Below are 21,098 nucleotides of genomic sequence, written 5' to 3'. Positions count from 1 at the left end.
TGTGAGAGAAAAGAATCGAGAATGATTTTCAGGTTTCTGGCTTGAGAAGTAGGCTGCATGGAAATGCTAATTGGGAATACAAGAAGAGAACGGCGAATAGAGATAAACTTAGTTTAAAACTGTTAAGTCATGCATGACATATGCTTTGGGAGAGCCAGGTAGGTGAGTAAATGGAAATGTAAGTCTGGTGTCTGGTAAGTTAAGGTAAGAAAGAGTGATCAGGGAGTAATTAAAATGTTGAGAGTAATCACAGGAAAGGCTAAGGTCAGCCAGGAAAATAAGTAAAGACAGGGAAAAACAGCATATCAGAGATGGAACCCTGGGGAACAAGAACATTTAAAAGGTGATCAGAAAAAGGACAATTTGAGCATTAAAAAAATAAATGCAATTGGCTGAATCACACTGATTATTAAATCCCATGAGTTAATTATATTAAAAAAAGAAAAAGAAAAGTCAAAACTAACATAAAAATCCAACTCATTGGATACCACCCCAAGTGGAAATAACTAGGACTCTGACAATTGAAAATAATTAAGAAAATAATTAAGCATTTATTCTGCCTTTCCTATTTGAGCCTTATTTCAAGGTAACTAAGTAGGCCTAGCTGATGAAGGAAAGTTCATTATTTCAGAATATAGCAGCTAATGAATGAAAAAGGAATAATAGTAATAAAAAATCATCATTCTTGAATCCCTAGTAAAATAATTGTTTCAAGTAATGATTATCGATGGATGAAATTAAAGTCTGACAGGGAACTGTACAATGGAGGGGGGGCTAGCTGTAACCATGGGAACTCATATTTAAAGTGGAGTAACCAAGTGTTGTAAGCCTCCTGATGTGATATAATAGGGAGCAAAAGCACAAACTATGAAATAATCTTGCCAAAAAAGTTTAACCAAAAATAGGAAAAAGGAACAAGTTAAACAATATCATAAGGGGAATTAAAAAATTTCCACACTCCTTGAAAAAGACTAATTGTTATATAACTTTGGTAACAAGGGAGCCACCAGAACTGGTTTTAAATCTGTTCAATTGATCAAATAGTTTTTTTTCTTTTCCTGCAAACCAACCAATTAGTAACTGTTCTTCATCTGCAAAAATTAGCCAAACAAGAATGGGCTGCCTCCACTAACCACACTTGAATGCCAACTGATCAACAACAGTCTCACCCAAGTAACCACACTCTTATAGATGATGTCAACCTACTTATGACTCTGAAAAGCTGCCAGTTTTTGAACTCCACCCTTCCCCAAAACCCTACATAAGAACAGTGGTCTACTCTGCTTGGAGACTCTACTCGACCAGTATCATCACTCTCCCTTACTGTAGTAAGCATTAGAATCGGCTTTATGCTTTGTTTCAGATGTTGAGTGGTCTCATCTACAAAGTGGAATTCTAAACTGATTCGGTTTCGACAAGTAAATGGAAGGGAAAAACAAGGATAGACTGTTCTAAATGAAGAGAAGCTTAAGAAATACAACCAAATGAAATGTGCAGATTTAATGTGGGACTTTAAAAATATCATTTTGGAGAAAATCTGAAAAATCTGGTTAAGGATTGGTATTAGATGATACCTAAGCATTATTACTAGTTTTGTGAGATGTGGTCATGTAAGAAAACATCCATACTTTTTAGTGATGTAAACTGAAATAAGTGAGAAATGATATACCTGGAATGCTTAAAATATTTCAGTAAGTTAGAAAAAAAGGAAAAAATAAAGCAAATGTGGTAAGATCTTGATGACTGTTGAATCTGGATAATTGGCATATGTGTGTTCACTGTATTTTTGCAAATTTATGTTGGAAATTTTTCATAATTAAGAAGAGAAAAGCAGGCAGAGAAGGAATGGTCAAGCAAAAGAGACCAAAAGAGGAATGGTTAGAGAGGTAGGAGAAGCTGATGAGAGTAGGAAAAGCTAAGGGGGGATGGAGTGGTCAACAGTGTCAAATATTCTTCAGAGAGACCTTCCTTTACTGTCCCATCTAAAATGGCTCCTGCCCCAGCCCCTTCCCTTACACTTCAAGAGTACCTTGGTTTATTATCCCTATTGCTTCTATTACTATCTGAAATTATTATATTTTTATTTGTTAAAATATTAATTCCTTGTCTCCTCCACTAGAATGAAAGCTCTGTGAGACCAGAGATCTTCTCAGTCTTGTTTACGCTGCATCCTAAGTACAGGCAGCAAGACTTCAATAATCTGTTGAATCAACTGTGTGAACAAATGGTAGAGAATCACATTTCTAACAATCTGCCACTGGTTTAAGCAACCAGGAGCTCACAGATGACAACACTGAGAAAAGTTTCAATAGAGTGGTGGGAATGAATGACAAGTAGGCTGTGGAATAAAAGCAGCCAAAAAAATGGTAACAGAAAGAGTACTCTTTAAAGAGGCTTTGTGTTGAAAGGATGCAGGAAGATGGTTCAGAAAACTGAATAAAAAAAGGCTAGGTTGAAAAAAGGTTTTATATTTTTTTTCTACACCAGAGTGTGTTTGTGAGCTGAAAGGAAGAGGCTAGAGAAGATGGAGTGATGAAGGTTCAGTGAACATTCATTTATATAGCAAATATTTTTTAACCTTTTTTATTGTGAAGAAAAACATAAAGTGCAAAAAACAACAATAACAACAACAACAAAAAAACCCAACTCAAAACCAAAGTACACAGCTCAATGATTTACCACAAAGTGAATAATCATCTGACCAAGAAATATAACATCACCAGAATTCCTCATTCAAGTAACCACTTTCCTTATTTTCCCTCAGGCTTTTGTGATCTAAATATGGACACTAAAAACTATGCTTTAGTTCGTCTGCTTTTAAAACTTTATAAATAGAATCATATAATATTCATTCTTTTGTGTCTGAACTGCCTTTGCTCAACATTCTTGTGAGATTTACCCAAGTTGTTGCATATAACTGTGGTTTGTTCATTTTATTTGCTGTATGGCACACCACACCCATGGGCCAAAGGCTTCAGCCTGTTTTTGTATGGCTTTTGAGCTAAGAATGGTTTTTACATTTTTAAAGTACTGGAACAAACAATAAACAATAATATGTGACAGATACTGTGTGTGGCCTGGCCTGCAAAGCCTAAAATATTTACAGATAGTTTTGTCGACACCTGCTGTATTGCATTGTATGAATATACCATAATTTTTTTAATCGATTCTTTAATCTGTTAACGATCCAATTTCCACTTTTTGGCTATTACAAATAATGGTGTTATGAACACCTTTGTATTTGTTTCTTGATGTGCAAGTACCTTGATGCATATTAAGTAGGTGCATGACTAAAAATGAGATTATCAGATGAGAGTATACATAGATTTGATTTTAAAAGATAACGCCAAAAAATCGTTTCCAAAGTGGTTATACGAATATTTATATTCCTTCCAGCTATGTATGAAAGTTGCCACTGCTCCACATCCTGTCAGCACTTTGTATTGTCAATTTGTTTATTGTTAGTCACTCTGATGGGTATGCAGTTGTAGCTTGTTGTGATTTTAATGTGCATTTTTTGATTAATGAGGGTGAGCATCTTTTTATAAGTTTATTGGCCATTGAATATCCTCTTTTATAAAGTCCCTAAATCTCCTACCCATGTCTATTGGGTTCACATTTTCTTATTGATTGACTGGAGTAATTACAGGTATAGCAAAACTTGGTATTTGGTAAAGCAAGTCTTCCTATTGTGATCTTCTTCAGAGTGTTTTAGCTATTCTTGGTCCTTTCTATTATCATATTAAAATTTATGAAGTTCCATATAAAAAACTTTTAGGATTTAAATTTGACTTGCATTGAAACTACAGTTATGCTGTCCAACATGGTGGCCACTAGCCACATGCAGCCACTGACTGAGCACCTGCAATGTGGCTAGCCCAAATTGTAAGTGTAAAATGCACACTGAATTTCAAATAAATATGAAAAAATAACGTATCATATATCATTAATCTTCTAAATCTTCTAAATCTTACAATCACATCTTCTAAAATTTCTATATAATAAAACAAATATAATAAAATATATTACAGTAATGTGCCACTTAACAAAAAGAATACATTCTGAGAAATGAGTCATTAGGTGATTTCGTCTTTGTGCAAACATCGCAGAGTGCACTTACACAAACCTAGATGGTATAGCCTACTACACACCTAGGTTATATGGTATAGGCTACAGCTCCCAGGCTACAAACTTGTGTATCTTGTTACTACACTGAATACTGTAGGCGACTATAACACAATGGTAAGTACAGTGTACATCGCTGTATGTGCTATACTTTCACATGAACAGCAGTGCAGTAGGTTTGTTTATATTAGCATCACCACAGACACGTGAGTAATGCATTGCACTATGATGTTTTTAATGGCTATGATGTCACAAGGTGATAGGAATTTTTCAGCTTCATTATAATCTTATTGTGGGCCACCGTCATATATGCAGTCTGTCATTGACCGAAACATCATTATATGGTGCATGACTGCACAATTTTAATTTTTTCTTCTTACTTTTATGTTGCTACTAGAAAATTTTAAATTACATGGCTCATATTTTTATTGGATAACAATGACCTATAGAATCTACATTTTTACAAAACTGGGTCTGTCATATGAATACAATACAACCGTCCATGTTATTTTGGTCTTCCTAAATATTTTTAACTAAAATTTTCTAATTTTCTGCATAGAGTTGTTATATAACTTTTGCTTGATTTATCCCTAGGTATCTGATATTTTTGATACTATTGTAAACTGTATCTTTTAAAAACATTCCATTTCTGTTGCTAGGATACAAACATGAAACAGATTTTATTTATGGCCTTTTTCTCCAGCAACTTTGCTAAACTCTTATTAATTCCAAAACTTTGTATGAAGATTGGGATTTTCTATGGACACAATCATGTTATCTAAATAATGACAATTACATTTCTTCCTTAAACCTTAACCTTTAAAACCTTAAATGATACTTCTTTTGCTTGCCTTACTGTTCTTGCTGGTACCTCTAAGACAATGTGAACAGAAGTGGAGTAATCGGAATCCTTGTCATATTCCAAATCTCAAAGGTAAAGTTTTCAATATTTCACCATTAACACGAAGATAATATCAGTACTCTAAATCTAAGGAATTTTTTGTATTTAAACTACATAATACTGATGTCATAATATTGATGAATTTCTTAGTTTTAGTTATTTCTTATAGCCAACACTCTAAAATCTCTCTCTCTTTTTTTTTTTTTAGTTTGAAGCATTTATTTTTAAATCTCATCAAAACATATCCACCAGGGAGTACTTACTTAAGGATCATAGTCATTGTTTCTTTTCGATCTTTTCCTTGAAAAGGCAGTGTCCCAGTGAGCATCTCAAACTACGAAAAGGCAAAATAATCAGAGGTATTAGTCAATAAGTATAAAATCTCAAGGTCAGAAGGTAAGAAAGCATCATCTTAATTACAATCACATCTTCTAAAATTTCTATATAATAAAACAAATGATTTATATATGTACTATATTCATTACTGAACTTCTCAAAAAAACACCCCAAACCTTACCATCAACACACCAAAAGACCACCAGTCCGCACTCTGAGTATGACCTCGACGATTAACTACTTCTGGAGCCATATATTCCACAGTTCCACAAAAAGAATATGCCTTCTTTTCATGGTCAATAGATTCTTTACTTAGGCCAAAATCTGCCAAAATAAATATCGAATTCATAAATACTCTACTATAATTTGCACACATAAAGTTTAAACTTTGAATTCCAATATTTACATTTATTAAAAATTCTAACCCAAGTTTTTAACACAATGTGTTACTCATTATCTGTACCATGTTCAAACGTCAAAGAAATTTATATAAAGAGTAGGAGAGAATATTTTAACAAAATGAGGATTTTTACCTGTTAATTTGATGTGACCTTCTTCATCAAGAAGTATGCTGGAAAAAAAAAAAAGACAAAGTCAGAAATTCTTTTCAAACCACTAGAGATTTACAGAAGCTAAAACTGAGATTACTTTGTTAAGCATCAGATCACCACATTTATTCTAAAATATTGCTTTAAACAGTGAATAAGAAGGTAAAGAAAAAGGAGGAGAAAAATTATGTTTTGGATACACATATATAACAGATCCCAAAGGCAAAGCCTTATAAACTTATAGTGAGTCACGGGTACTTGAAAACTACTAGGAAAAGAACCAAAACCTATATACTCTTCCAAGTTGCTCTTTCTAATGCCTTTCTGCAGAGATGGCCTAACTAGATTCCCTAGTACTTGCACAACAGACAGAGGGTCCACGTATCTAAGTCAAATGTATTAAAGTTGTCATTGTCGTTCATTTTTAAGGCATCTGACTCCATCATTCTTTCCTAGCTTTTTTTTCTGACATGGCCTACACAATCTTCTCAATACACCTTCCTCACACTCCTTGTTTTTCATCAACCCATCCCTTCACTGTATATTCGCCAGTGTTTTCTCTCAGTAAACAGTGAGCTCCTAGAAGGTTTCACTTTATTCATCTTGTAGCTAAGTGCCTAGCAGAGCACAGACAAATAAGAAATGTATGTTGAACAAATGGGACCAGTCTATAAAGGGCCAATAAGGCACTGCAAATAGTTTGGGCTTCTTTTCAAGGGCACTGAAGACCATTAAAGGTTTATATGTGTGGAGGGTAAAGATAATCACATCTACAATTTTAGAAAATAATTTCAAGGGAAAAATAAAGGGTATGTAGTAAGCTCTTAGATATGGGTTGTAATAAAGAAGAACAAATGGAGAAGAGACTCAGGCTTCTGGCTTTAGCAGATACGTGAGTGGAAAGAAACATCATTAATCAAGGAGCTATTGAAAGTACTAAGCTATAAACCAATAGTGTGTTTCTGAATAGGTATTTTAGCATACTGACTCCGAAGGTAGAGTAATAAACTGTTTCACTTATATTCAAAGCTATGACATTTCCTTACTTTTAATTCTAACTAAAAAAATGTTTAAGCCAAATTTTGTTATAATAAAATTTTGCTATGTCAAAATTACTACCAATCTTCCTATGACATCAATTCAACTATGATTACAATAAAGTTTACCGCTGAGGGTAATTCAGTAGGAACATATTTTTCAATTCTCTTCATAACAAGGGACTTGTTATGAAAAAAATAATAATCTTGATTATGCTTGATTATAAAGCAGACCAACACATTTAGGGAATATAAAGGGAATTATTAGGTATCGTGGAAATCATCTATCTTTCTGTCTAAAAAATATATGAAAGACAGTTCTAGAAACAAAACAAGCCTCAAATCATTCTTGATAATTTTGAGAGAAAAAAATAAAACTTGGCTAAAAGGGTATTACTTATGCCTTCTAAAACACTTTTAAGATAACCATGCCCATCCTTTATCTTTCAAAGAAAAAGTCAATTGTATTATTCTCAATAACAAAGTTCCCTTTCAACTATTAATAATTATTTTTAACTATATTTATTATAACAGAGTTCTAGTTTAAAAGTATCTGGAAAATCCCTCCCAGTACATAAAACAATTGGTCTGAGAAATTTCTGTCAAATTCTATATAATGGTCTTTACTTGGATCAGTTAACAATTAAAGTTATTTCAATCTAATAGCATTTTCTAGACAGGTATGAGAAAGATCTCACTACAAGTGATCTTATTCGACTTTTGAGGCAGAGTCCATGCTTTATCTATAATTTTGTGGCCAATGCTAATACAATGGTCTACAATAAAAAACATTCAATTAAATGATGTAAAACACATATTTTTTTATTATGAATGTTTAATCTTATGTTTATAGTAATTTTTTCTTCTAAGCATTATATGCTTGAATAGTGATTCCCACTAGGAATTATATTTTATGTAATGATAGTTAGAAATCGGGAAAATGATAAGAAAACCTCAGTAATTATCTGAGGAATAAAAATAGAACCAAGTGAAACTTATCCAAAAACAAAATATATGAAAAACAAACATAAAACCTGCAAGTATAACAATTTTTAAATGATCCTTTAACAGGATTCCAAAAAAACATTTCCTGTTTCCTACTGTAATATATTGAAAATTTTGCATGTAACATTTTAATGTAATATTTAAAATCTTGATAAAGATGATGGCTACATAACTGTGAATATACTAAAAATCACTGAATTTTATACTTTAAGTAGGTGAACTGTCTAGTATGTGAATTACATCTCAATAAAGCTCTTGATTAAGAGCTTTAAAATTCTTGATAAAGTAAGGCTCTTGTTTATATCCTTAAAAAATAAAAAAACCTTTCTTACTCAAAGTGGTAAACACTAAGAAATTAAAACACAGAAGTGTGTACAAAACTAAAAGTAGAATTATATTAGCTTCTTGATAACTGCTATTATCAAAGTGAGAGGAAATCTGCTCAACTCATACTTAAAATTTGAAATTCTGTGAAGAAAATTTTCAATAAATGACATTTGGAGGAAAGCATTAGCTCTTTGCCATACCTCATACCAAAAAATTTCCAGATGAAGTTAAAAGTAAAATAAAGAAACCATAAAATGAGAAGAAAAATATCTCATCATGAGATTGGAAATGCCTTTCTAAGAATAAAAGTCATGGAAGAAATCACAAAAGAAAAGACTGAAAGATGTGACTGAGGAAAAAAATATTTGTGTTGGTTAAAATAACATAAAGTTAAAATTAAAAGATAAACTAGAAAAATGTATTTGCAATATATGTCAAATAGCTAAATTCTTAATTTGTAAAGGTCTTTTACAAATCAATGGGAAAAAAATTACATTCCAAAAGAAAAATGAGGAAAGGCCATGTACAGAAAAATCACATAAAAATACAAATTGCCAACAGACATATGAACATAGATTTCAACCTCATTAAAAATCAAAGAATGCAAATGATGCAAGATAATATTAACAGAAATTTTGATTAACAGATATTTAAAAGTATGACAATACTTTTGTTATGAGAATACACAGTGTAACGCATTCACTCTAATGCACTGTTTGTGGTAGTTCTATGAAGTAATTTTATTTTTTATTACCTCCTAAGTAATGATATTACATTGTATTCAACTTAGCATGATTCCTTACTTTTCTGGTTTTAAGTCTCTATAGATTATTCCCAGGCTATGCAGATGGTCTAAAGCAAGTGCAAGTTCAGCCAAGTAGAATTTGACATCTTCTTCTGTGAACATCACCTAAAATAAAATAATAATTTTTCTGTCTTTATTTTCTTTTCGTATCTGTAATTTTTAAAGTTCTATCTCAGAGTTTAAATATTCAAAAAATTATAAATATGTTATTATAGGTAGTTTTATCCACAATTTACTTATGAAAGAAATTTGCAAAAATGATCAACTCAGTCAACTAATTACTTACTAAATGCTCGAAATGCACTGTGGGGGAAATAATTTTACATTTTGTTAAGAAACAACTGTATTTAGATTGTGCCATTGTTGTCCCACTACAGTTAACATCTTAGAAATGAAAAATGATCTTTAAAATGCATGCTGAATTTCCACTACCAACTGTTTAAAGATATCTTGTTGATATCTTATTGTTTCTGAAAAAACTATAACTAAAAGAAGCAGGACAAAAGACAAAGTCGGTCAATCAATTTAAAGTTCGACTTTTAGAATAAATTCAAAAGGTAGGAAAATAACTCTTTTTGGATCTGATTATTCAGTGTAAGAATCATGTGCCACTAGAGAAAATCTGATAAGCATAATATTGATATACAACAAAGCTTTAGTTGAAACAGGATAAGTATAAATTGATTAAAAATAAAGATTAATTATATACCTCTTTGGATAAGCGTGTAAACAAATCTCCTCCCCTGAGAAAATCCAAAATAAGATACAACTTCCCTTCAGTTTGAAAAGCTGAATGAAGAAATAAAAATTATGTTTAATCCACCACAGTTTATTTTCTTAGGCTTATATTAGGTCCACATTCGCAAAGGAATATTATTTTTAGCAAATTAATAATTATATCATAGATTCAAATTGATTTTTATTTAGAAGATAACCACTGATTTCTCTTAGTTTCCATGTGGAAATGTTAAATACAGTACTGCTTATTACAGAACCGCTAGAACATTTGTTAGATTTTCTTTAAGCAATAGTGTCTCAGGAAAACAGCAGTTCTAAAACATGTAATCAATAAGAAAAATCCCAACAGAAAAAGACTTATTTAAACATGAAACAAAATACAGAAACTATGTCACTTAACTTCAGAAAAAATGTGGGTTGGTTAGCTTTAATTACACATAGTAAAAATCACACGTTTACCCACCAAGAAAAAGCACAAATGCCTTTAGGGAAAAGAAAGGTGATAAAAGTTTCAGGACATTAGAGATCTTCCTTGATTTTAAGTTAGGCTAACATATATGGACTAGAAAATGCTGGTAAATTGTTAATTAATATAATAAAAATGATTATTATTACCTGTTCTTACGGCTACCACTCAGAAACTATAATGTTTAAAAGAAACATAAGCTAAATGAAACAAAAGCTTCTGAAATTTGTCTAAGAAGTGACAGTTTAAGTTCCATGACATTACTATATGTATCTGCTAAACACATACGTATAAATATCTATACACATTAGTATATCTGAATGCACTCAGGGAGTCAGGATGAGGTGAAGAAACAAGGTGGGAAGTGGTTCATAACTTACCATAATGCAACTTGACAATAAAAGGATGATTAACTTCTACCAAGATATCACGCTCCATTTTTGTCCGAACACGGTCTCGAACTATAAAATATTGCACATATGACTACATTGCAATAGCTTTCAGAGACAATCTTTAAAAGAAAATATTTTTGGTGCCTATTTTAAATAAAATTTTGCTTATATATATAAAAATCTGAATTTACATTTTATACATATTACTTTTGAATTCTCAAATAACTATATTTTTACTAAATTATATAACCAGAAGAAATTATATATATTTATAAAATCTGTGCTTTAAGTTAAGAAATAAATATAGAGAACACGTCAGATACTGGCTTTAACATCAAATTTATAAGTATATAATCAGTTATGAAAAATAGCCAAAAAAAGGAGTAACTTTTTAAAAACAAGGCATCCCACTAAAATATTAAAACACAAAAAAGTGGAATAGGTTTCAATACCCGTATAAATCCTATCGACTCAAGTCAATAAACATTCATTAAGCATCTATAAAATGTGACAGATGTAGGGAAGGATGGGTATATCCTGAAAGGTCTGCTTTGAGGGAGAAGAAATACTGTGGTGCGGCTAAAAGAGCAAAGGCTTTTCGGAGTTAGAAAGATCTAGATTCAGATCTGTGTAATCTTGAGCAAGTTTCTTAAACTCTCTGAGCCTCAGTTACCTCTCGTCTATAAAATGGGGAAAACACCACTATACCTTTGGGGATTGTGTGACCATTTGAATAAGGTTTGTACATCTCAGATCCTGGTATATAAGAGATACTCAATTAAATGGTAGCTATAGCTCCATGAATATGATAAAGAGACAAAATGATTTATAACCAGCAATAAGCAGTACAGGAATTCAGAAAAGAGAAAGATGTTTTACTCACATAGGAAGTCTAGAGGGAAGAGGTAGGGCTAGGGACTTTTAGAATAGAATTTAGATGGGTGGGAAGGACTGGACCTAGAGTAGAAAAATCCAGGTACAGTGTACCAGCGCAAACAAGGACATGGAGGCACGCATGATAAACAGGAAGGAACCAAATCCGTGTGGAAACTGGGAAGGTAAAGCAGGGAGTATCCAGATTCTTGACAATTTGTAATGCCGGGAAGAATTTATGTTTGACCCCCATAGACAAAGCTCTCTTTTACCAAACAAACATTTCCTGAGCAAATTCTATGTGTCAGGTACTGTAAGAGAAATACAAATAAAATAATCTTTGAGAAGCTCATAATCCGGTGGGAATAACAGACAAGTAAATAAATGATTAGAATACATTGTGAGAAGTACTAATTGTGTTGGTAGCTCAATGAATTTAAGAGGTGAAAATGATCATTCTTTAAAGTTTTAATTTTTTTTCTGTCGTACAATAAAAAGGATAAATCATAGATAACTTCTATTTCTCAGGCTAGAGTGACCAAATGGTTGTGCCAAAGATTAAACAGAAAGAAAGGTAAAGAGAGTCTTTTTGGGGGGAGAGTGGAGACAGAGAAAGATGAGTTGGTTTTCTTTTCAATTTAAGGTAACCACAGATATTTAAAACACAGAAATAAAACCTACGGGAAAAATAAACAAAGAAGCTAAAAAAAAAAAAAAATCCTGTTTGCCATTCTAGCAGTTTTCCACTTACAACTGGGAGATTTTGGTGCCAGTGACTGAAAATGGTCAGACCAGGAATAGGAATCGACTGCTTTTTAACTTTTTAACTTGGTTCAGCTAGTGTAGCAAATTCAGTACCAACCTCTAATTTCATTATCTTGTCCTATCATAACAACTCTGGTGTCTTATATCTAACAGTCCCTTTCTATTATTTATGTGAGTGAGGTTCATCATCGAGGCCAGATAATTCTCTCTCAGTCTAGCCCAAATCTGGCCCTTTTCCATTGTTACCCATATAATCTTAGATTAGGTTCCTATTACTTTAAATTTCTACCTCTTTCAATAATTATACAAACCTTACCATTTAAAAATCACTCCTCTGTTCAGTAAGCAACAAAACTATTCATCAATGTATTTACTGTATATTTCTCTTCTATTATTCTACCATAATGAAAAAAATATTATTTGGGAGTCAAAAGGTAAAGTTTAGTGGCCATGTGAATAACTAACTAGGTGAGTTACCTTAGTCAAATTCTTTCACTGCTTAGGGACTACCTGCTTCCTTCTCTATAAACTGAGAGGCTAGAACAAGATGATTTTCTTTCTATTATGATTATCTTGATAGTTTCTTTATATGTAACACTGATGAGACTTTGCTTAGTTGAAAATGAGCAGTGAGATTCACTCAAAAGAATTCTTTCATTTTGTCTGAGGTAGGGCTGTGCAATAATTCTACTCTTGTTTCTTTTACTTATGTAAAGACCTAGTGACAAATACAAACCACCTCATAATCAGGAATTCTGATTAGGATATAATAGTTCATAAGAAGGCACGTTTTATATTGGTTTAACTCTAAACCCTAATATAGAATTTCTTAACATTGACTCATGTTGGCAAAGCAACTACAATCCTCTGAAACAATTTTTCTTATATACTAGTTATTAGATTTTAAACTCTTCTTGACTTGAATACAAGAGTGAACAAGAAGAAATGCTGTTTATGTTTCTAGGGTGATGTATTAAGAAACTGTTTTAAACAATGGTTTATAAAACCTTTAGGCCCAGAAACTACTTTATTAGGATAAAAATCCCCATAAACTTAACCTAACACTATTGATTTCTATTTGACCCCATTTATTGTATTAATAGGAACTTTAAAATGGAAAGAGGCTTCTGGTTACAGTGGATGTTTTACTTTCTACTTTCTTTCAAACCCCATTGAAATTACGATAATGGAAAAATTATGCATAAGCTCACGAGGACCGAGAGCAGGAGAGGAAGTCATAGCAGAAGAAGATGAGTAAGTGGAAACTCACACAGCAGATCAGAGAAAGCTAAAATGTAAGCCTAAGGGAAGGAAGCCAATGAGTAATGAGCAAATTCTTGCCACAGAATCCTTTCCAATCAGCTTTTCGGTACCTCACTCAAATGAGAGAAAGATAGCGAAGGATCCCCAGGCATTTGAGGAAAGGCTCTAAACAGGAGAGACAATTATCAGAATAAACAGAAAAAAATGGAATAAAGGGAAAGAGAAAATATCAAGAACAGAATAAAACTTAAAACAACAATCATCTTTGTAATTTATATCCACTGAGAGATCAAAGATCATGTGGCACCCAGGAAACATGAAACTTTAACAGAAGTGGGGAGGGAGGGAAGGAACCAGCAAATTACAAAGAAAAGAAAAAAGAATGGAGACAGCTCATAGATTAAAAGACTTAAAGAGATACCAACCAACTGCGAAATATAGACCTTATATGAATCCTAATTCAAACAAATTGCAAAAAGAAAAATGAATTACAATAATAGTGATAACTGGAAATTTGAAGACTGATTGGATATCTGTATATTAATTTTTAGGTACATGATAGCATTGTATTATTTCTTTTAAGAGTCTATCTTTTAGATATATATACTAAAATCTTTATGGAAGAAATTATACAATGTCTGGGATTTGGTTTAAAATATCAAGAGGGGAAGGAGCAGAACACAAATAAAAAAGATTGAACATGAGTTCAAAAATACTGAAGCAGAGAAGGATATATGGGGGTTCTTTATATTCTTCTGTTTCTTTCTGTAAATGTTTTACACTTGCTATGATACAAAGTTTTAAAAAATGGAATAAAAAACAAAGAAAAATCTGGGAAATTAAAAAAAAATGGTAGAAACAAAAAATCTCAATAGAAGGGTTGGAATACTTTCTCAAAACTGAAGAAATAAGTTTCTAGACTGAAAGAGACCATCCCATATTTTGCATGATGAATTTTAAAAACCAACAATAAGAAATACCACTATACAAATTTCAGAACACCAGGTATAAAGAATAGACTGATTCTAAAGACTTCCAAAGAGGAAAAGCAGCTTACACACAATGGACTGGGAATCAGAATGGCAATGAACTTCATAATTACAACACAGGAAACTAGAAGACAATGGAAACAATGCCTTCCAATATCTAAGGGAAAATTATGTCTGACTTAGAATTTTACGCCCAGCCAAATTAATTATGAGGGGTGGGAGGGTTCATCAAGCATTTCAGACAAGCAACGCCACAAAAAATTTACCATCCATTCACCCTTTCTGAGGTATTTACTAGATAATGTGTTTCCACCAAAACTAGAAAGTAAATTGAGAAAAAGGTAGATAAAGAATTTAGGAAAGGATATCTAACACAGCAAAGATGTGAAGGAAATGTGACTCCAGTATACTATTTGGCTCAGCTAGCATCAATTTTTATAAATCTGTAATAATGAACACAATTTTTATAAAGCTGTAATAATGAAAACAAAACATGAAAAGGGAAGTGGTGTGTGAGGAGTAGTATAAGAGAAATAAATCCTAATCTTCCATGTTAGGAAGTCAAGACATAGATTATGTCTCCAAATGAAAACAAAGAATTGGAATATAAGAATTGGAATATAAATGTGGAGGTAAATGGCAAAAGCAGCAGCTAAAGAGATGGAAGTTGCTGCTTCTGGGGGTCAAGAATTGGGATAGGGAGGAGGCTGGGTAAAAGCACTGCAATTAATTTGATAAAAATTAAATTTAAGGACAGATTAAGAATTATAAAGCAGCCTGCAATTCCAATAAGTCAAATATTTTCATTTTTCTATGGTCTCTTCTCTATCTATGTAATTTTACATACTTACAGTAGCCAAATCTGTTATAATTGTTCACATAGTTTTAATTAAGTTTGTTTTTGTGATTATATTTAAAATATTTCATTGAAGTAATATCCTATTAAGTGGTAGTCCATAATTTTCTAACATTTCTCTATTTTTCAAGATTTATGTAATTTCTAAATTCTCGATATTGTAAATAATGTTACAATGAGAGTTTTCAAGTGCATGAACTCCTTTGAGATTATTTCCTCAGGTGAACTTAGCAGCAATACGCCTCTCTGTACTTATTGCAAAACTGCTTTCCAATTTATGTTGCCATCATATGAAATGATAACTCATTATTTTATATGCATTTGTTTATCAGCAAAACAGAACATTTTTCCAAAGATTATTTCTTTTATTCCCTCGCATAAAATCTATTCTGAAATCCTTTAGGTGGAGGTTGTAATGTTATTTCTTAAGAACTCCTAACTCAATCACATCTTTTACATTTATTAGTTAGAATTTTACCATAAGAAAATACTTTCCCTTCTTCCCCATTAATTTATGGATTAACTTGTGGGTTCTTATTTTATTCAGTGGGTTGTAATCTATCAATGCTATTATTTATTGAAATGTTAAAATTGTCCTAGATTTAGCTAGTAAGAGCTCTTTAATCAATTCTGTATATTAAAATTTTGTAATGTTTGAGGCAAACAATTTCTTGATTTCCTATTTGTACCATTTTTCATTGTATGAAAGACTAAGTTTTTTTGTACTGTCAATTTGTTTGTAATTTGCCCAATATCGCTTCAGAAGTTTTCTAGATGTGTTAAGTTATAAAATTCAGTTAGATTATTGTTTATCACGGTATAGGGTTTAAGAGGAGACTCTAATTTTCCCCAATTGCTCAGGAGTACTTCGGACAAAATTTATGAAATCATTATTTAAGTTCCCATTGTTTGTATACCTGCTTGGTCATACAGCACGAGAAATACTAATATCTTTGCAACAGATACATTAAAATTTAATATGTAATACTTTTGTACTGTTTTGTTCCACTGATTTGTATGACTGTATTATTCCTGCTTTATTACTGCTTTAAATAAGCTTTAAACCTGACAGAGCTATTCCTTTCTCATTCTTCTTTTGTTTAGAATACTCTTTGAGGTATATGCTTTTCAAATGAAATTTTGAATATTTCAAGAAAAATGCAACTGGAATCTTGAGGATACGGAGCTAAATGGATGACTAGAGGAATATTGAGATTCTTTAACAACAGTTAGCTTTCTCTAAAAGGAACTGGGAATTTATTTCCTTTCCTAGTATTTTTTAGGTTTCTCAGAGTTTTGCAGTTTCCTTTACATATATTATGCACAACGCAAGTCATGTTAAATACATGAAAACAAACTATTTGTATTGATTTTACAAATGAACTCTCATATAAATTCCATCTATGCAGTTTTATAACTAATGGGATTCATGAGTATAAAGTTATAAAAGTAGTGATATGAAGTAGGGCACTGAGGATATAATTTAATTCCCTGGTCCTAGCAAGAATCAAGTGAAGTACTAGGCCAGGAGGAAGAGACTAGGTAGGAAAGAAACAAAATACATTTAAGGAAGGTAGCAACAGAAAGGAAGCAAAGGACGATTTATAGAGCAGGGTAAAATTTCTCGGAATGATGATAATATCCAGAGTGGGTGACTAATTGGGAAGAATAATACCAGAAATAATAAATGATCATTACCAATGTTCCTTCCAGAATATTTTAGAAATTTTAGAAATTGTAGGTGAATTGAAGAGGAAAAAAATGATGTTAGGAATCCATACGTAAACCACTAGAGGTTATGTGGTAAAATAACTGATACTATCAAATAAAAGGAAGATTTAAGTGTTTTAAAATCTATATACAATTTCTTTTAAATGACTGTTTACCTATAAGAGCCAAATCTTACATTAGGTTTTTCAAAATCAGAGGCTTGGAATAAAAACTTATTTGGAGACCAGAAGTCAAAGTAATAAAGTCCTTAGAACAAAATCTATTTTGCATCCAGTAAAACAGTAAGAAAACTATATAATTTGAAGATGAATGCAACCTAGCTTTAATCTTCTAAACTTCTACATGCCTAAAGCCCAAGATGAATTTATACTTTTTTTTTTTATAACATGGTAACTTCAGTTGATTCACATGATTCCTAGTCCAATAGGAAAAATTCACTAAAAGAAAGTCTAAATTTAAACACTGTAACAGGAACAGATTCAGAATGTCAGTAGCCTAGGAATCACATGAGGTCTATTGAGACCTTTCAGTTTGTTTATATTACATGAACATTACAAATATTAGCAGCAGCATTTACCTTTCAGTGTGGCCTTCTTCAACACTTTCATGGCATAAAGCTGTCTAGCATCAGAGCCTGAGATTTTTTTGACTAAGAAAACCTGCATTTAAATAAAAGAAAATAAGTTTTATGAAGTGTCACAAACCATACCATTATTAAAATAAGACCCCTGCTATAATATAGTTTATTATTAGATTCTGATATATTATAGATCAACTATTTTCCTTAAAATGTATCAATTATAAATACAATGAGTTGTAAACAGTGGTTATAACTTGGGATGTCAATATAAGTGAATACATTTCTTTCTTCCTTTTTGTTGTCTGCCAGTTTCCAAAGAGCATGTAACATAAGACAGAAACAAAAATCTTTAAACTATGTAGTAATTAAAGTCTAACATGTTTAAAGTATAACACAGGTGGTGATAACTATGCCTTTTCAAAAACATTTATTTATTTATTTATTTATTTATTTTTATGGTGACATTGGTTAACGAAATCCAATAAGTTTCAGCTGTGAACTCTGTTCTTTAACAAAACAAAACCTTTTCTGATTCCATAAAAATTGTTATACAGGAGCTCCCTTTGATTATAATTCTCTGTTGATATAACTATTCACTGATGAATGGTCTTTCCTCTATACAAAAAACTACATAAATTTATCACTGCTGGGAAAACCAATTAAAAACACTAAAGAGTCTACAGCCATGCTACCCTGAACATGCCCGATCGTGTCTGATCTCGGAAGCTAAGCAGCGTCAGGCCTGGTTAGTACTTGGATGGGAGACCACCTAGGAATACCAGGTGCTGCAGGTATTAAAAAAAAACAAAACAAAAAACTAAAGAAACTTATTCACAAATATTTAATGTAACTTAAGAACTTTGACTCCCCACCTTTTAAAAATCAAATAATCACATATGCCTAAATATGAAGAAATAATTCCCAGGTATGTTATTGAGCATTTTCATTTAAAAAATATTTTCACCTCCTTTTGATATATAATGTGGGATTTATACAAAATGAATAAAGCCTGCTCTAAACAATTCATGGTCCTGCTATAACACGGCTAATACAAAACTATCAATAAATCTTTTCTACTTATTTTGACCATTAGTTTCATAATCTTTTCCATCAAACCTTTAAACAGACCTGCTAAATGGACCTGAATTTCAACTCTTTTTCTCTACTGAGAGGTGCCACAGATGGGAAGAGAAGCAATTACAATCAAGAATTAACTTTAGGGTCAGTTCTCCATTACCCGCATTAGCATGTCAGGCTATTAGCACAAAATAAACGTGATTTGTTCAACAGATTCTAGTGCACGGCAGAGTTCCTCACTTTGAGAAATTGTGCCAAAGGCAATGGGCAATGACCGCAAATCAAGTGAAGCGCACCACCACTAGCACAGAAACTCTGATGCAGGGTGTGTTCCTCTCCCCAAATCATGCCCCTCACCCCCTTCACCATGCCCCACCCTTCAGTTCTTTTCAGTCAGTTAGCAGTGAGCCAACCTAGGAAGAGAAAAGCATTCTTAATCAGGGTGGTCCCAAACAGGGAATGATGTTCAAATGTTGAAAGTTATCAGAGATTAATATTTTCGAACAGATAAATTCTAATTAGGTGAAGGTAATTAGGATTTATCTGATATTTATTCATTCTTAAGATTCCCTAATCAAGCTTCTTTGTGCCAGTCTACAAGAAAAATTCTTGTGGTTTCCAAACTTTCTTTACCCTTCTTTGAAAGCACAGTCTTAACACTCGTCAGCACTTTTTACTTTGCAAAGGACCTTCACAAGCATTTTTAATATTTTAATCATCATGATAATTTTGGGAGACAAGCCTACTAAATAATGCCTATTTTATAGCTGCCCAAGCTAGGGCTTAGAGATATTAAACAATTTGTCTAGAGTCACAATGGAAGTATTGAGACAAAGAACCGGCCAGCTATCCAGTTTCGTGCCCCTGCTCAGGGCGCTCTTAATGCGGTCCCTTTGGTTACAAGGCAAGCACAGCAGGAGTAGCAGCAGTCCCAGATGCCATCGGATCTTCCCCGACCAGAAAATTTCTGACCTTTCGAACTCCCCCATGAAGCTATTCTAGGCTCTGACAGGTCATCCCTGTTTCCTTGGCTTGGAGTAGCTTTTTAGGATGAGTAAGAAAGGAGACGCCCTATTTTTAATGTTTGCTATTTATAGTAAGGTATTTAAAAAAAATAAAAGGAGAAGCACGCTAACTCCTGGAAACTTAAATGGTGTGTTCACTGAAAATCTGTTGTATAGAAATAAACCCATCTATTTGGGCTTATCCATATACATTGCATGATAATACAATTTCACAGACGCTATGTGCTTGGCCTTATATCATTTAATGCTCACTACTACCCAATGAGGCCAGGACTATTATTTACTCATTAATTCTTTCCAGAATTACATGCTAGGTATTGTGCTACCAGTTCAATGCTGAGACATAGTACAAGGCATGGCCCCTGCACTCATGGAACATTCAGTCTAATGGGGGAGACAGCCAATAAACAAATAATTATAGAAATGAAAAAAACTGCAATTGTGGTGAGTTTTGTGAAGATGAGGTATATAATATTCTGAGAGAGTAAAACAGAGGAATATGACCTAGTTGGGATGGTAGGGATGACTTCTTTGAGATCATAAGTATGAGAAGAGCTAACCAGATAAGGAAGGCGTGGTGGTGGGGTGCAATGTTTCAGGCAAAAAGAACAGCATGTGCAAAGGCTTTCTAGTGGGATGGAGCCTGGTGCTAAAGGACTTCCTAAAAGGAAAACCAATGTGACCAGAACATAGACGCTGAAAAGTATATAAAGTGATGCTGAGATAGCCAGGGGCCCTACCTAGGGGCTCCTCAGCCATCTTAAGAATTGTCTTTATCCTAAAAGCAAAGAGAGTCTACTAAAGGGTCAAGGGGGTGGAGCATAAGGTTAGCTCAAGTTAGCTGTCATGTAAAAAATGGCTTCAGGTAAGAATAAATTTAGGAAGCAGCAGTAAGGAGCCTCCTTCAATAGGCCAGGGAGAAATGGTGGTGGCACACACTGGATGGAGGAGTGGCAGTGGAGGAGAGGACAGGCAATGCCTTGAGATATTCACGAATCTTATGGACTTATTGACAGGTCAGACTGTTGGTGGTGGGGGGCTGGGGAAGGGGGGAAGGGGAGGACTAGAAGGATATGTCACGAATGCCTCCCAGGTTTCTGGCTTATTTAACTATTCATAGTGACAGAGAAATATGAAATAGAACAGGTTTGGTGGGGGTTAGGGGAAACATCATGAGTTTGGTTTTAGACATGTTGAGTTTAAACTGCCTTTGCAATGTGAAGAGAAAAGAATAACCAGCTGCATGTACACAGAGTTCG

At 32.9% G+C, this 21,098-nt stretch overlaps 1 protein-coding gene and 1 pseudogene across 5 annotated transcripts in view; one reads left to right on the top strand and one right to left on the bottom strand.

The window, feature by feature from the left end:
• RPS6KA3 (ribosomal protein S6 kinase A3) overlaps nucleotides 1–21,098 on the bottom strand; it is a 98,472-nt gene that overhangs the window by 24,992 nt on the left and 52,382 nt on the right. For all 5 annotated transcript variants that reach the window (XM_039852297.1, XM_039852299.1, XM_039852300.1 and 2 more), the window contains 7 exons: nucleotides 17,735–17,816; nucleotides 10,669–10,749; nucleotides 9,794–9,873; nucleotides 9,083–9,189; nucleotides 5,896–5,933; nucleotides 5,544–5,686; nucleotides 5,290–5,360 (listed from right to left, as the gene is read on the bottom strand). In XM_039852297.1, coding sequence (XP_039708231.1) covers nucleotides 5,290–5,360; nucleotides 5,544–5,686; nucleotides 5,896–5,933; nucleotides 9,083–9,189; nucleotides 9,794–9,873; nucleotides 10,669–10,749; nucleotides 17,735–17,816 — 602 coding nt within the window. The remainder of the gene's footprint in view (nucleotides 1–5,289; nucleotides 5,361–5,543; nucleotides 5,687–5,895; nucleotides 5,934–9,082; nucleotides 9,190–9,793; nucleotides 9,874–10,668; nucleotides 10,750–17,734; nucleotides 17,817–21,098) is intronic.
• LOC120594369 (uncharacterized) lies at nucleotides 18,413–18,531 on the top strand (annotated as a pseudogene).

This window comes from Pteropus medius, unplaced genomic scaffold (genome assembly GCF_902729225.1).
Source record: "Pteropus medius unplaced genomic scaffold, Ma_sr-lr_union100, whole genome shotgun sequence".
Classification (NCBI taxonomy): Eukaryota; Metazoa; Chordata; class Mammalia; order Chiroptera; family Pteropodidae; genus Pteropus; species Pteropus medius.
This window is presented reverse-complemented; position numbering and strand designations above follow the sequence as displayed.